Raw genomic sequence first — 14426 nt, 5'->3', positions numbered from 1 at the left:
TGTTCATTCAAATTGATTTGTTACATCATTAACAGCCTTCAGGAAATAACCTAGAATACCTAGAATTAAAACAGCGCCAGATTAACACTGTGTTTTCTGAATGTTAATGCACTTAAAAATAATTATTGCAGCAAAATTAAGGTAAAAGTTTAGACTATAGTGTTTAAGTGATGGAAGTTTTTGTTTTTAACAGCTACAGTTTTTGTTCACAGTGTTCTACAGAGAGCAGGAGACAGAATAGAAAAGAACATCATCACAGATACAGGGTAAGATCAGAACCAACAACATGACTGTGACACTGACACTGGTATTATAAACCTCTCTGCTGTTATTAACTACAGAGTGAATAGATCATAGAAAATATTTGGACCCCATGTCTCACCACATCTTCCTACTTCACCATCTCACAGGCACGACGCAGAATCTGCTGCTGTGAATGAATTCCAGAAAAAGTTCAAATTAAATCTGATGAAGAAGTTTGAGTGTTTGAATGGAGTGATAATAAACCTGGGAAACCAAACACTCCTGAATGAGATCTACACAGAGCTCTACATCACAGAGGGAGACAGTGGAGAAGTCAATGAAGAACATGAGGTGAGACAGATCGAGGCAGCATCCAGGAAAATAACAACAGAGGAAACACCAATCAAATGCAACGACATCTTTAAGCCCTTATCTGAACAAGACGAACCCATCAGAACTGTGCTGACAAAGGGAGTCGCTGGCATCGGAAAAACGGTCTCTGTGCAGAAGTTCATTCTGGACTGGGCTGAAGGGAAAGCAAATCAGGACATCCACCTCATATTTCCACTTCCTTTCAGAGAGCTGAATCTGATGAAGGACCAGAAACTGAGTCTGATGGAGCTCCTTCATGTCTGTTTTAATGAAACAAAAGAAACAGAAATGTCCAGTTTGGAAAAGGTTCTGTTCATTTTTGACGGATTGGACGAGTGTCGTTTTCCTCTAGATTTCCAGAACACAGTGAGAGTGTGTGATGTAACTGAATCAGCATCAGTGCATGTGCTGCTGATAAACCTGATCAAAAGGAATCTGCTTCCCTCTGCTCTCATCTGGATCACCTCCCGACCAGCAGCAGCTGATCAAATCCCCTCTGAGTGTGTCCATCGAGTCACAGAGGTACGAGGGTTCAATGACCCACAGAAGGAGGAGTACTTCAGGAAGAGAATCAGTGATCAGAGCCTGGCCAATAACATCATCACACACCTGAAGTCATTAAGAAGCCTCTACATCATGTGCCACATCCCAGTCTTCTGCTGGATTTCAGCCACTGTTCTAGAGAGAATGTTGGGTGAAGCAGAGAGTGGAGAGATCCCCAAGACTCTGACTCAAATGTACACACACTTCCTCATAATTCAGACAAACATCATAGGAGAAAAGTACTCAAAGAAGCAGGAGAGTGACGAAGAAATGTTTCTTAAACTGGGACAACTGGCTTTTCAGCAGCTGAAGAAAGGGAACCTGATCTTCTATGAGGAAGACCTGAGAGAGTGTGGCATTGATGTGAGAGAAGCAGCAGTGTACTCAGGTGTGTGTACGCAGATCTTCAGAGAGGAGTTTGGGCTTCACCAGAGTAAAGTGTACTGCTTTGTTCATCTGAGCATTCAGGAGCACCTCGCAGCTCTGTATGTGCACCTGACATTCATGATGGAAAAGAGAAATGTTCTTATACACCATCAGGACTCTAAATGGTGGATAAAAAAAATCTCAGATGTACACAAGAGTGCTGTAGATCAGGCTTTACAAAGTCAGACTGGACATCTGGATCTTTTCCTTCGATTTCTTCTGGGTCTCTCACTGAAGTCCAATCAGAAACTCTTACAGGACTTAGTAACACAGACAGGAAGTAGCTCCCAGAGCATAGAGGAAACAGTTCAGTACATTAAGATGAAGATCAGTGAAGATCTTCCTACAGAGAAATCCATCAATCTGTTCCACTGTCTGAATGAACTGGGTGATCATTCTCTAGTGGAGGAAATCCAACACTACCTGAAATCTGGAAAACAAAGTGAATTCTCTTCTTCACAGTGGTCTGCTCTGGTGTTTGTGTTACTGACATCAGCACAGGATCTGGAAGAATTTGACCAGAGTAAATATACCAGTTCAGATAAAATACCAGAAACTGTTCTTCTGAAGATGATGCCTGTGATTGCAGCCTCCAGAAAAGCAATGTAAGTAAAGCTGAATATAACTGTTCTACTGTTACAGTGTTAGAACGAGAAACTGAACACACTTTGACAAACATCTACTTTGGGTTGTTTTTAATTTAAGGTGATACAGGGTGGAGTTTATGCAAATAGATAAATTAGAGAATAAAAATGCATAAACAAATGAATAAGACTGAAGAGCAGGTATTAAATATGTGGAAGTCAGCTGATTTTATTTGAGGAAAAACACTGAAGTCTTGATGTTATGACTTAGTATCTTGAAATAATTAAAAAGGTTATTGATATTATGATGTATTATTACCACAGTCATGCTGGTTTCATGTTGGATATTTGGAAATCTTGTGTTTTTATTTACAAAAACCTTAGCAATATCACACTCACATCTAGAATCTTTAATTTTATCTGTGTAGATTGAAGATTTTTTTCTTCACGTTTTTCTACAGAATTTTTGTTATACAGTGGCAAGAAAAAGTATGTGAATCTTTTGGAATTTCATGGTTTTCTGCATAAATTTGTCATAAAATGTGATCTGATCTTCATCTAAGTCAGAGGTATTGACAAATATAATGTGTCTAACATAATAACACAAAATAAATTCTGATCCCTCATGTCTGTATTGAACACACTCATTCAACATTCAAAATGGAAAAACTAAGTATAACCTCAAGCAGGCACTTCCTCTAGCTGTGGATCAGACCTGCACATCCTTCAGGAGGAATTTTAGCCCATTCTTCCTGGCAGAACTGCTGTAGTTCGGTCATATTCTTTGGACGTTTTATGTGTATGGCTTTCTTCAAGTCATTCCATAGCATCTCTATTGGGTTGAGGTCTGGGATCTGACTTGGCCACTCCAAAAGGCGGATTTTGTTTTTCTGAAGCCATTCTGTGGTGCACTTGCTCTGGTGTTTTGGGTCGTTGTCCTGTTGCATCACCCAACTTCTACACAGTTTCAGCTGATGTACAGACATTCTCACATTATCCTGAAGAATTGTCTGATATACTTGGGAATTCATCTTCCCCTCAATGATTGCAAGCTGACCAGGCCCTGATGCCGCAAAGCAGGCCCAAATCATGATGTTTCCTCCAGCATACTTTACGGTTGGGATGTTTTCATGATGACATGCCGTGCCCTTTCTACGCCAGATGTAGTGCTGTGTGGTTTTTCCAAATAGTTCAATCTTAGTTTCATCAGTCCACGAAACATTTTGCCCATACCGCTGTGGAGTGTCAGTGTGCTCTTGTACAAACTTCAGGCGTGCAGCAGTGTTCTTTTTAGTAATCAGTGGCTTCCTTCGTGGTGTCCTGCCGTAGACACCCTGCTTGTTCAATGTTTTGCGTATCGTAGACTCATGAACAGAGATGTTAGCCAGTTCCAATGATGCCTTCAAATCTTTGGCTGTCATTCGGGGTTGTTTCTTTACCTCATTGATGAGTCTTCCTTGTGCTCTTGGTGTAATTTTGACTGGGTGCCCACTTCTTGGTAGAGTAGCAACAGTCCCAAAGTGTCTCCATTTGTAGAATGTTTGCCTAACTGTAGACTGGTGAATTTATAAAGTCTTTGAAATCACTTTGTAACCCTTGCCAGCTTTATGTAAATCAACAATTCAAAGGCCCACATAAGCATGGTTTTTATCAGTCAGTGTAGCTGTAGTCCACACCTCCAAACTTATTTTCTTAACGAGACTCCAGGTGTGAAAAAAAAGAAAGCTTTTTTGAGGTCATTAACTCAAGAGTTCACATACTTTTTCCATAAACACTATGAGGTTTTTTTGGTTGTTCTCAATAAAGACATGAAAGATCAGAATTTGTTTTGTGTTATTATTTTCAACACATTATATTTGTCAATACCCCTGACTTAGATGAAGATCAGATCACATTTTATGACAAATTTATGCAGAAAACCAAGAAATTCCAAAAGGTTCACATACTTTTTCTTCCCACTGTACATGAAGTGGAGTTACACAGACACATGGTATATAAAACTATATTTATTGCTGTAATACAAAATTTCAGAGAAACACAGATAAATAGCCTACCGGTAACAAGGCACAGGTGAGAATCATCACGCGTTAACTGCCAGTTTCCCCGCCTCCTCTCTGTCCACATCTGACGCTCAACCACGCCCCCACTGCCACAGTAGTGTTCTGTTATACAGGACTGTATCACTTACTCTATATATTTTATCAGAATTCGTGTTTCGGTGTCATTTTCCATTTTTCACCTGAACACTACAATACCCAGAATGCAGTACACCAATACTCAACCACTGGGAATCCCTACTGTGATCAGCCAATATTAAAAATATTTACACATGTGCAGCAGCACTTCAAATCAGAGAATTATGAAAGAGATTTAAAAGTGGAGAAGACGCTAAAGAAAACAAAGATTCCATCTGTATTTAGTAAGAAACAGAGAACAGAGAAGCTCCATGGCCAGAACAAAAGTAAATGAACTGAAATAGGAGAACTTATCTGTTAGCAAGTAGGCTAACCCTACTTGATTAACCCATGTAACTACTAGTAATATGGCTAGTAAGGTCAATAACGCAAAGGTAAATAATCATGTAACATTTCTAGCTAACATTATGGTCGCTGTTTGTGTTGTTGTTAACTTCAGTTATTTGTCTCAGTGTAATTGTGAAAGATCTACAGCTGCTCTCTTCCCCCTGTTGTTCTTCTCTCTGGTGCAGTTCTTCTTCTGTATATTCTGTCTCGAACATGTATGAATGGGGGTCTCTGTGTAACACTAAATCAAAACATCCTCATTCATTGAGTCATTTCTCTCTCTTCAGTAAACCATTCGCTCCATCACAATAATTTATATACAAAGCTACGTAACTGATTATTAGCAGTAGGCCGCTAACTATCTCACTGCCCTGAATATATCATTATCTATTGAGTACCACCCCCATTTCTCCCTTCTCCCCCTATATCCCCCCTTCTCCCTCCATTCCTCTCCCACCCAATGATCTTAAGGGCCATTTCTGAACATTTGGGGACCCTAAGCAACAACTTCGTCAGGGGCATATACTCAAGGAGTGAACTCTCTAAACAAGTCAATTAGAAGAAAGAACGAAAGAAATAAAGTAGTAAAAATTGTACCTGCATCATGTTTATCGAAAAGCTTTTACTTGTCTCATACACGGATCAGCCATAATATTAAAACCACCTGCCTAACATTGTGTAGGTCCCCCTTGTTTCAGCAAAACCACTCTGACCCATCGAGGCATGGACTCCACAAGACCTCTGAAGGTGTGCTGGGGTATCTCGCACCTAGATGTTAGCAGCAGGTCCTTTAAGGGCATTTTCAGACCTATAGATCTGTGCTTTGTTCCAAAATGGGGACTTAAATTGTTTCAATGTTGTATTTTGTCCTTGGCTCAGCCAGCTTTCACAAGGCAACTGTACCAAAATGTATTTATTCAAGTCACATGTGAGTAAAATGTCCTCTCATTGGTCAGATTGTACCTGTTTCTGTTCCAGGGTTCCGCTCATAACGGTCGTCCATGCCAGCTCCGCAAACTTATTTTGACTTTCTAGTTAGCTGTAGTTATTATAATCTATCAGTTGAGTGATTGAAGCCCATCTCCTTGAGACTCTCGCTAAACACCTTGTAAACCTGTGTTTTTATGTGTTTTTGAAAGTTGTTCAGAAACATGTTTGTTAGACCAAATTTCACTGAGACATTTTACCTCGTCTTTGGTCCAAGTTAAAGATTCAGACTGTGAGCCATTAGCAAAACAACCACTTTTTATGAAACATAGTTCCCATCATGCATTGTTATATTGGATGGCTCATTAGTTATTGGTATCCTGTCCAGGGTTGACCCCACATTGTGTCCGATGCTCCCTGGGATAGTCTCCAGGTTTCCCCGTGACCCTGAAAAAGGATAAGCGGTATAGAAGATGGATGGATGGTTCACTGGTTTGTTGGGTTGAATTCAGTGTGTGAAATTAGCACCTGCCAAATGAGGGTGAATTGTCGGCAGAGTATTTCATTATTATTATTTTACTTTAAACGTGCTAAGGCCATAAGCTAAGCTAAGCTAATTGCCGCTTGCGCTTTTGCTGCAGATAGTTGGCAGCAATGGCAAAGAGCACACACTGCTTCTTCTTCATCTTAGAGGATATGATGCATATATACACTGGTGGATTTTATATACAAACACTCTCCCTACGGAATGTTTTATTTTAGCAGCAAGGAAACTGGTTTGTTGTCAAAAGTAGAATGCTAGTTGTGCCACATATGTTACTATGGCAACCAGTAGTAGGAACGCCTACTGGCGACATCATAGTGCAGCGACTGGCGACTAGCAGCAATAAAATCACTGTATATGTGAATGCACCTTCACTCAATCTAATTTTTACAGACAACTGAAAGCACAAAGAGACTTTGGCAGATGGTCGACAAAGTTAATTTCAGACCCTGGTTGGATTGCTTTCTCACAACAATGTTTAGGTAGGTGGTATGTGTCAAAATAACATCCACATGAATGCCGGGACCCAAGGTTTTTCAGGAGAACGTTGCCCAGGATATCACACTGCCTTCACCTCCTTGCTTTCTTCCCACAGTGCATCCTGGTGCCATCTCCAGGTAAGTGACACACACGCACCCGGCCTTCCAATTGATGTAAAAGAAATCCTGATTCATCAGACCAGGCGACCTTCTTCCATTGCTCCATGGTTCAGTACTGATGTTCCTATGTTCATTGTAGGTGCTTTCAGTAGTGGACAGGGGTCACCATGGGGACTGTGACCGGTCTGCAGCTACGTAGCCCCATACGCAGCAAGCTGTGATACACTGTGTGTTCCGACACCTATCTGTCCCAACCAGAATTAACTTTTTCAGCAATTGTGCTACGGTAGCTCTTGTGTGGGATCGAACCAGATGGGCTAGACTTCACTCCCCACATGCATTGACTTCACCTGTCAGTAATTTTAAAGGTATGACTGATTGGTGTACATTACAGCACAGTGAAATTCCTATCTTCACATATCCCAGCATGTTAGGAAGTTGGGGTCAGAGTGCAGGGTCAGCCATGATACAGAGCCCCTGGAGCAGAGAGGGTTAAGGGTCTTGCTCAAGTGCCCTACAGTGGCAGCTGGCAGCTTGGTGCTAACACTGACAGCACCGCAAAATATTTCCTTATAGCACCTGAAAATGATTCTTGTGTTACCTGCTTTCATAACAAATCCCAGAATTCCACACCACAACCAAACACCTGCACTGAACTCCATTTCCCAGCAGCACAACAGACTACAAACTCCACCACATGATCAGTCACATGACCAGATCACTTCCCAGATCACGTTCACCTGATTACTAACTCATCATTGAGAGTGCCCCTGTTACTAGTTAGACTAAGAGCCTTTCTTTTATGCCGATTTTTTTCAGTTTATTGTATTCAGGAAAACTCGTATCATTCAATCAGATATCTAAAAAACAGTACATAAGATAAAAATGTATTAAATAAGAGCAACATGCCATATCCTCCTCAGGGGAAGTCTGAGGTAAAAGGAACTAAGTGATTCACTCTGCTCTTTAGCCACTCGGACATGATCATCACCTGCCGCCTGCTCCACAGTAAACTGTACAGTTTGAGTTGTATTCATTGTCAGGGACAGGACTGTATCCCATCTCACACCTGTACCTCCACAGACTCTTGTGTTTCACTGGGAATTTGTGTTGAAGACATTTTCTAAGAACTGCATGACTGAGTTTCCGTAACCAGGGCAACAATGACGTTGACATGCAAGCTCACACTGCACATGCACATTCTCTTCCTGCTATTTCTTGTGAAACTGGTTTCATTTTATTCACTACTATGTAGGGATGTCACGATACCAACAATCAAGTAGTCGGTACCGATACCACCAAAAGTACTCGATACCAAAGTCGATACCACAGTGTGGTATAATTTTTTTTTAAATGAAATAAACTCTCCTAATTAGGCTACATGTTGTTGACAGGACACAGGCTGAATGGCGATGCATGGTGACCCATCAGGAGGTAGTTTATAACACAGCAATGCGTTAGCGTTGTTAACAAATAACTGGCTATCGTTACATTACATGGAACATAACGTTAGCTGGTTTCACGGCCACAATGCAGCTGCCTCAGACAAATATAATATAGTAATGTCTTTCAGGTGCTTCGCTAAATTCCAGGTGTTTCCTCGCTTTGTTTGAAATAAACGATAGCATCGGTTGCACACCGGAAACAGATACTAGCTTTCCTCTCTTTTCCTCTCAATGAGTCAGGACATTAAAAACTATAAACTTCTAAACTTAAAGCTAAGCTAATTATTTTGTAGTTTTTCCCATGTACTTGTAGGCGTTCTTCTTCTTCTTTTTCTTCTTCTTCTTCTTCTTCTTCTTCTTCTTCAACACTTGTGGACCGACTAAAACACTTGCGCGTATTTGCTGCCCCCATCAGGTCCAGAAGAATCGTAACCTTGTTACAATCGGTACCAACGGAAATGCAGAACAACAAGTACCGTCACGTTTTAAGAATGTTGGTACCAACTTGGTACCAAAGTATCGGTTCTCGTGACATCCCTACTACAGTTTCTCTCCACTGTGGAGACTTAGTGTATGTATGAAACGATGTGTACGAGAATACGGGACAAATCACATCCTGTATTAACTCAGTAATTTTATTTTTCAATACAGGACAATCCCATATTATACAGGATGAGTGTAAACCCTACTCTAGATACTAGCTAGTTAGCTGTAGTTATCTATTAACTTTATCCATTTTAATTACATCAACAAGTGGAAGCAAGAAAGGGGACGGACAAATTGACACAAACTAATTCATTAGTACTCTTTTCATTCATTAGTACTTTTTTTTTTTTTTACTGGTTTTGGGTGTGTTTCTTCTTTTTTTGTGTGTATTTGCCTAATTTAGTACCTAGCCTATAGGAAGAAACAGCCCTGGTGATTTAAGCCTTTAAGCATATAGTCTAACTGCTGTTTGTACTTTTAGCATTTCTGAAAATGAGAAGGTTCAGTGAGAGCTGTGAGGACTTGTTTGATAATTTGCACTGGTGTTAGTTCATTATGTATTATTTTATTTCCTTCAGTATCAGGTGTGATTCACTGGGAGTGAGAAGTTGGTCAGCTCTGGTCTCAGCACTCAGCTCAGAAACCTCCAATCTGAGAGAACTGCATCTGACTGTGAAAACACTGGTTCTGTCTGGGAATGAACTAGGAGACTCAGGAGTGAAGAGTCTCTGTGCTGTACTGGAGAATCCTCACTGTAAAGTGGAGACACTGAGGTAAGATCATCTCTCTGAAAGTCACAATAACTCACTAAAAGCAGCAGTTGTATACAGTGTTGTTTTTCACCCTGAATTTTCTGTAACAGTACAACATTCAGAACAAATAGATTAGTCATCAAGTGATAATGATTTCTCTCCAGAATAATTTATGCTTTTAATAAATAAATAAATGTACATACAGTTAGATACATGTGCATTAAAAATAACGATAAACAGAGATCCTTCTACAAAACCTGACTCATTACTTTTAACGCCAGCAATATTTTAAGAAGCTGCATTGAGTGACGTTGCTCAGTAACATTTCTGCGTGGTGTGTATCCGTGTAACAGACTAGTTCAATAAAGAGTTTATCTTCTCTGAAACAGACTCCACACCATGTCTTTCCCCCTGACTCTCGTACACTGTAATCAGAGGATATAATAAGATGAGATGTATTTCAGTTTGTGTTAACACTGGAGCACGCTGTCAGAGGGGAGATTGGACTCATCTGAGAGATGAAGAACAGAACTGCAGTTGGTTGAGGAGTGCATGGGGCAACGCCAAAACAAAGTCATTTTAACTGTGATAAAAACAAAATGATGGCTGTGTCTGTACACGTCATCTTTAATCACAGGAATTAGAGTAGGCCTGGTTTCCTTTTTTCACTCAAAATCTGAAGACTTTCTGAATGAATTTATTTAATAAAAATCTGATGGGGCAGTGGTCCATTCTGACTATTTCTTCTGTTAAAATCATCAGTTGAATAAAATTATTTTAAATATCACCACAACCAAATAATAATCCGACAGTTATAATGGCTCTTCTAATAGATTTAAAAGAATTGCGTATTTGAGAATTGAGAATTTGAGTTTTATTTTCAAACCTGTGCACCCTGTTTTACCCAGGCCCACCCTCTGTTCAGTTTCTGGCCTCGCCACTGAACAGTGGTAATGTTTTGGTTGTTAAAATGATCAGGCCTAAATATCAATTAAGAGTGTTTAAGCCGCGTGTTTTTCCCGCTCAGAGCAGATCAGCTGTTTTTTAAATTAATTTTGTTGACTACATAACCTGAAGAATATTTTCATTTAAATGTAATAAGAAGTCGTCCTGCAGGATAGATTAAATACTTGGGAACTTTATTTTATTTCTGCAGGAGGTGAGCAGCAGTCCTTCAGGAATTATAAAATCCTGCAGTAGTTTTCCCTTGTGCAGTGAGTGTGCTGGAAATTCCTGCATGTTTCTATTGTACTGCTCCATCCTAAACCCTATAGGAAAATCCTGCACAGTTTGTCAATGTGTCCTGCAGGATTTCATCATTCCAGGATTCCATCAAACATCCTGCAGAAAAATGAAAATCCTGCAGAATTCCTGTAGAGTTTTTTCAGGGAGCCACTGAACAGTGATAATGTTTTGGTCAGTGATAATTATATCTTGTGATTGGTCAAGAGAGAGCAGAAATCCAACATGAAAGACACGTCATCATCATAGCAAGTAAACCAAGATAAAAATCTGTTGATGAAGAGTGTGTCATTGTGTCTCTCTACAGGTTGCGTGATTGTGGTGTCTCAGATGAAGCCTGTGCTGCTCTGACTTCAGCTCTGAGATCAAACCCCTCACACCTGGGACAACTGTCTCTGTCCTATAATAATGTAGGAGACTCAGGAGTGAAGAGTCTCTCTGCTGTACTGGAGAATCCTCACTGTAAACTGGAGACACTGAGGTAAGATCATCTCTCTGAGAGTCACATGACCTGCTCCTCAGTAAGACACATTCTCTAATAGTGAGACTGAAGCAGAAGTTTTAGGTTCATTATCAATGTCCTGAGGAGGAAGATTATTTATTTTTATTTAACAATAAATTATCAGTGAGTAATCTGGTTTTGAAAAGACATGAGTGTTAATCCTCTTCAGAATGAATGTTTTATACTTTTATAATTTATCCATTGTATCTTTTAATTCATGACAGTGTTTGTTTTTCATGAAGATTCAGACTTTTACTTCCTTCATTCTGTAATAATATAAATATATACAGAGATATTAGATGAGAGAAACTTAATATAACAGTCAGTATGATCATTTTAATTACACTGTTAATTATAATAAACAGGTGATATTAAATCCTCATGTCATTCTGAATAATAAAATCAGTTTACAAACACATCATCTTTAAAATAATTCTTAAACCAAGATAAAAATCTGTTGATGAAGAGTGTGTTTGTGTCTCTCTACAGGTTGTGTAATTGTGGTGTCTCAGATGAAGGCTGTGCTGCTCTGACTTCAGCTCTGAGATCAAACCCCTCACACCTGAGACAACTGGATCTGTCCTATAATAATGTAGGAGACTCAGGAGTGAAGAGTCTCTCTGCTGTACTGGAGAATCCTCACTGTAAACTGGAGATACTGAAGTAAGATCATATTTTAAATCATTAATAATAAAACATGTTCTAATCTTCTGATTACGAACAGTTTGATATTCTCAAGAAAGATCTGTTCATGTGAACGTTGATTAAAAAAGAGATTTTGTTGAGATGTGTGAAGCGAGGAAAAGTTACTAAAACATTTCTTAAGTTCTAGTGTGTGTTACTCAGTCCACAATGAGAGAAACTGTCTACAACCAGAGGAAAGTCAGTGCTGTTGTTCCTCTGCCTGAGATCGAGAGAGTGAAGAGTGTGTCATTGTGTCTCTCTACAGATTGATTGGTTGTGGTGTGTCAGATGAAGGCTGTGCTGCTCTGACTTCAGCTCTGAGATCAAACCCCTCACACCTGAGACAACTGTATCTGTCCTCTAATAAAATAGGAGACTCGGGAAGGAAGCTGCTGTCTGCTCTTAAGGATGATGAACATTACAAACTACAGACACTGAGGTGAGTCATGACCTTTTTATATAAATTGTGAAAAAATAAAAGACTGATAAATGAATCTGATTGTCATTAGTTTGTTCATTTCTCTTTAGTTCCAATAAATATCAGATCACCAGGTTAGGAAATAAAACCAGTTTTAGAAATGTCACTATATTCTATTTAATCAGATTTTTTTTTAACAATTGGCTTTAATGCTGTTTTGTGTTCAGTAAAGTGTGTTGATTTAAAATTCATTTGAAGGTAGAAGACAGGGAGTCAGACAGAGTCTACAAAATATCACAAACGAGTGCATGAGAGTGATTGTAAATGAACTCCTGGTCTCCTTGTGACAGCCTGCTATCTCTGACTTCATACTGCTGCTTTTGTCTGAACAAGATGATCTCTGCTTTTCCCTGTTTCTGATAAGCAGCAAACTTTCTTCTCAACTCTCATTAAAGCTCATTAAAATTATTATATTTTATGCCACAGATATTTGATTTAAGCAGCCACTTTACTCACTCTGACACTTCTTCCAGCACCCTACCTCCACACCGTGTCTTCTGTCTTTCCTGTAACATTCACCTCGGCTTCTTCTTAAAGTCTACACTTAAATATAAATGTAGAACAAGAGCTAAATGACACAGTGTTCATTATTTAAAAAACTCCAAAGCCTGTGATTGGATAAGAGCAGTGATGTGATGGGTAAATATCTGCTCATTTTCCTGTTAGAACTTGTGGAAGTTCTCATTTGTTCTCACTAAATGTTATAACACAGATGTTAGTAAGAATGAAGAAATGTAGAATGATTAATAATAAACAGGAGATGATGATGTTTCTCTTGGAGCAGAGATGATTACATGTTGATCATGAAGTACCACTGTCCAGTTTGTGGTTATTAATTCACATGTTTTTCTTTTATATTCAGGATTTGATGAACATCTGTGTGTGTGATGAAGACTCCGGTGTTCCTGCATTTCACTGTTAGGGAATAGAGAACACATTAATAAACACATCACTCATTTAATTATAACACATTAAACAGACTCAGAGATGTGAGAAGTGTGTGTTCATCATGCACAGTGAATCAGACTGCACACGATACTACACTGAGTGTATAATGACCTCTGACCCCTGGATGAAATTCCCCAGACCTCAATCACATAAAACACCTCAGGGATTATTAGGAACAGCAGGTGAAAAAGCACATGACCTCGAGTTGAACCCAGTCAGTGGAAGAGAGAGCTAAAATGGACAGGAACAGTTTCAAGACATTTGTGGAATTCTCACCAGACTAGTCTAGGAGTCTAGGAGACTCACTACAGGTCACATTTGATCACTTTGTCCTTTGGTTAATTAATTTAGCAGTGCTTTTATACTAAATACCAGCACTCTTGGAATGCTGTTTGTGCAATCATATTAATGGACCAAAATTAAATGTTATATAAATGTATAATATAGTTTTAATGGTTCATGTGATTTAAAAAATATATATATTATTTAATATTGTAATATGTTTTAGTGTCTTTACACATGCATAGTATAACTGTTTTGCTGGATACATAACTAAAATGGTATTGTGTTTAAGTACTTTCATTGTCTTGTCTAATTGTATCAAATACATTTTGGAGAAATAAAATACACAAATACAATGATATTAATTTTGTTGCTTAAAATGAACTTGAGTATTTAACAGGAATTTTATAGCAAAATAATTTTTCAGCAGTTCTTCAAAAATAAAACTGTGTAACAATAAAATATATTGTGAAGAATAGTTATGGCTTGTCATTATAACTCGTCTAACTGTTCATATTAACAGCATGGTATGGTATGTAATTTTTAGACTTACTGCAGCATTTTAATCATTTCTCAAGATCCATGTGTTAATGAAAACCTCCGCACAGAGCATATAATATGTTTTTGAGGATCTAGGAGACAGTTCTATCTGTGTGCTGACCTTGGGTTAGCAGCCTGGATAAGATGTTTTAACAAAGGGCTTTTGTGTGTAGGGAAATGAGTTGAGGACTGAGAACTGGTAGGACAACACCTGTGTGTGTGTATGAAGTTTCAAGAAAACTATCCCTGTTCTCCAAGTCTGTTCCTGCTTGCATCTTTATTACTTCACAACCATTCAGTTGTTACA

The 14426-nt window shown here is 38.9% G+C and overlaps 1 protein-coding gene across 2 annotated transcripts; it reads left to right on the top strand.

The window, feature by feature from the left end:
• Positions 1-403: 403 nt before the first annotated feature.
• LOC108280100 (NLR family CARD domain-containing protein 3-like) lies at positions 404-14029 on the top strand. 2 transcript variants are annotated; one of them, XM_053688357.1, is made up of 5 exons: positions 404-2189; positions 9270-9464; positions 11677-11850; positions 12137-12310; positions 13212-14029. In XM_053688357.1, the coding sequence occupies exons 1-5, from the start codon at positions 469-471 to the stop codon at positions 13216-13218; spliced, it is 2271 nt and encodes a 756-aa protein (XP_053544332.1). In that variant the 5' UTR covers positions 404-468; the 3' UTR covers positions 13219-14029. The 2 variants fall into 2 exon arrangements, with proteins under 2 accessions (XP_053544332.1, XP_053544331.1); XM_053688356.1 differs by lacking the exon at positions 13212-14029 and adding an exon at positions 10993-11166 and having other exon boundaries at positions 12137-12314.
• The last annotated feature ends 397 nt before the right edge of the window (positions 14030-14426 follow it).

The sequence above is a fragment of the Ictalurus punctatus genome, chromosome 19 (assembly GCF_001660625.3).
Source record: "Ictalurus punctatus breed USDA103 chromosome 19, Coco_2.0, whole genome shotgun sequence".
NCBI classification, from domain to species: Eukaryota; Metazoa; Chordata; class Actinopteri; order Siluriformes; family Ictaluridae; genus Ictalurus; species Ictalurus punctatus.
The sequence above is the reverse complement of the archived record's forward strand: the minus strand, read 5'-3'. Positions and strand labels throughout refer to the sequence as shown.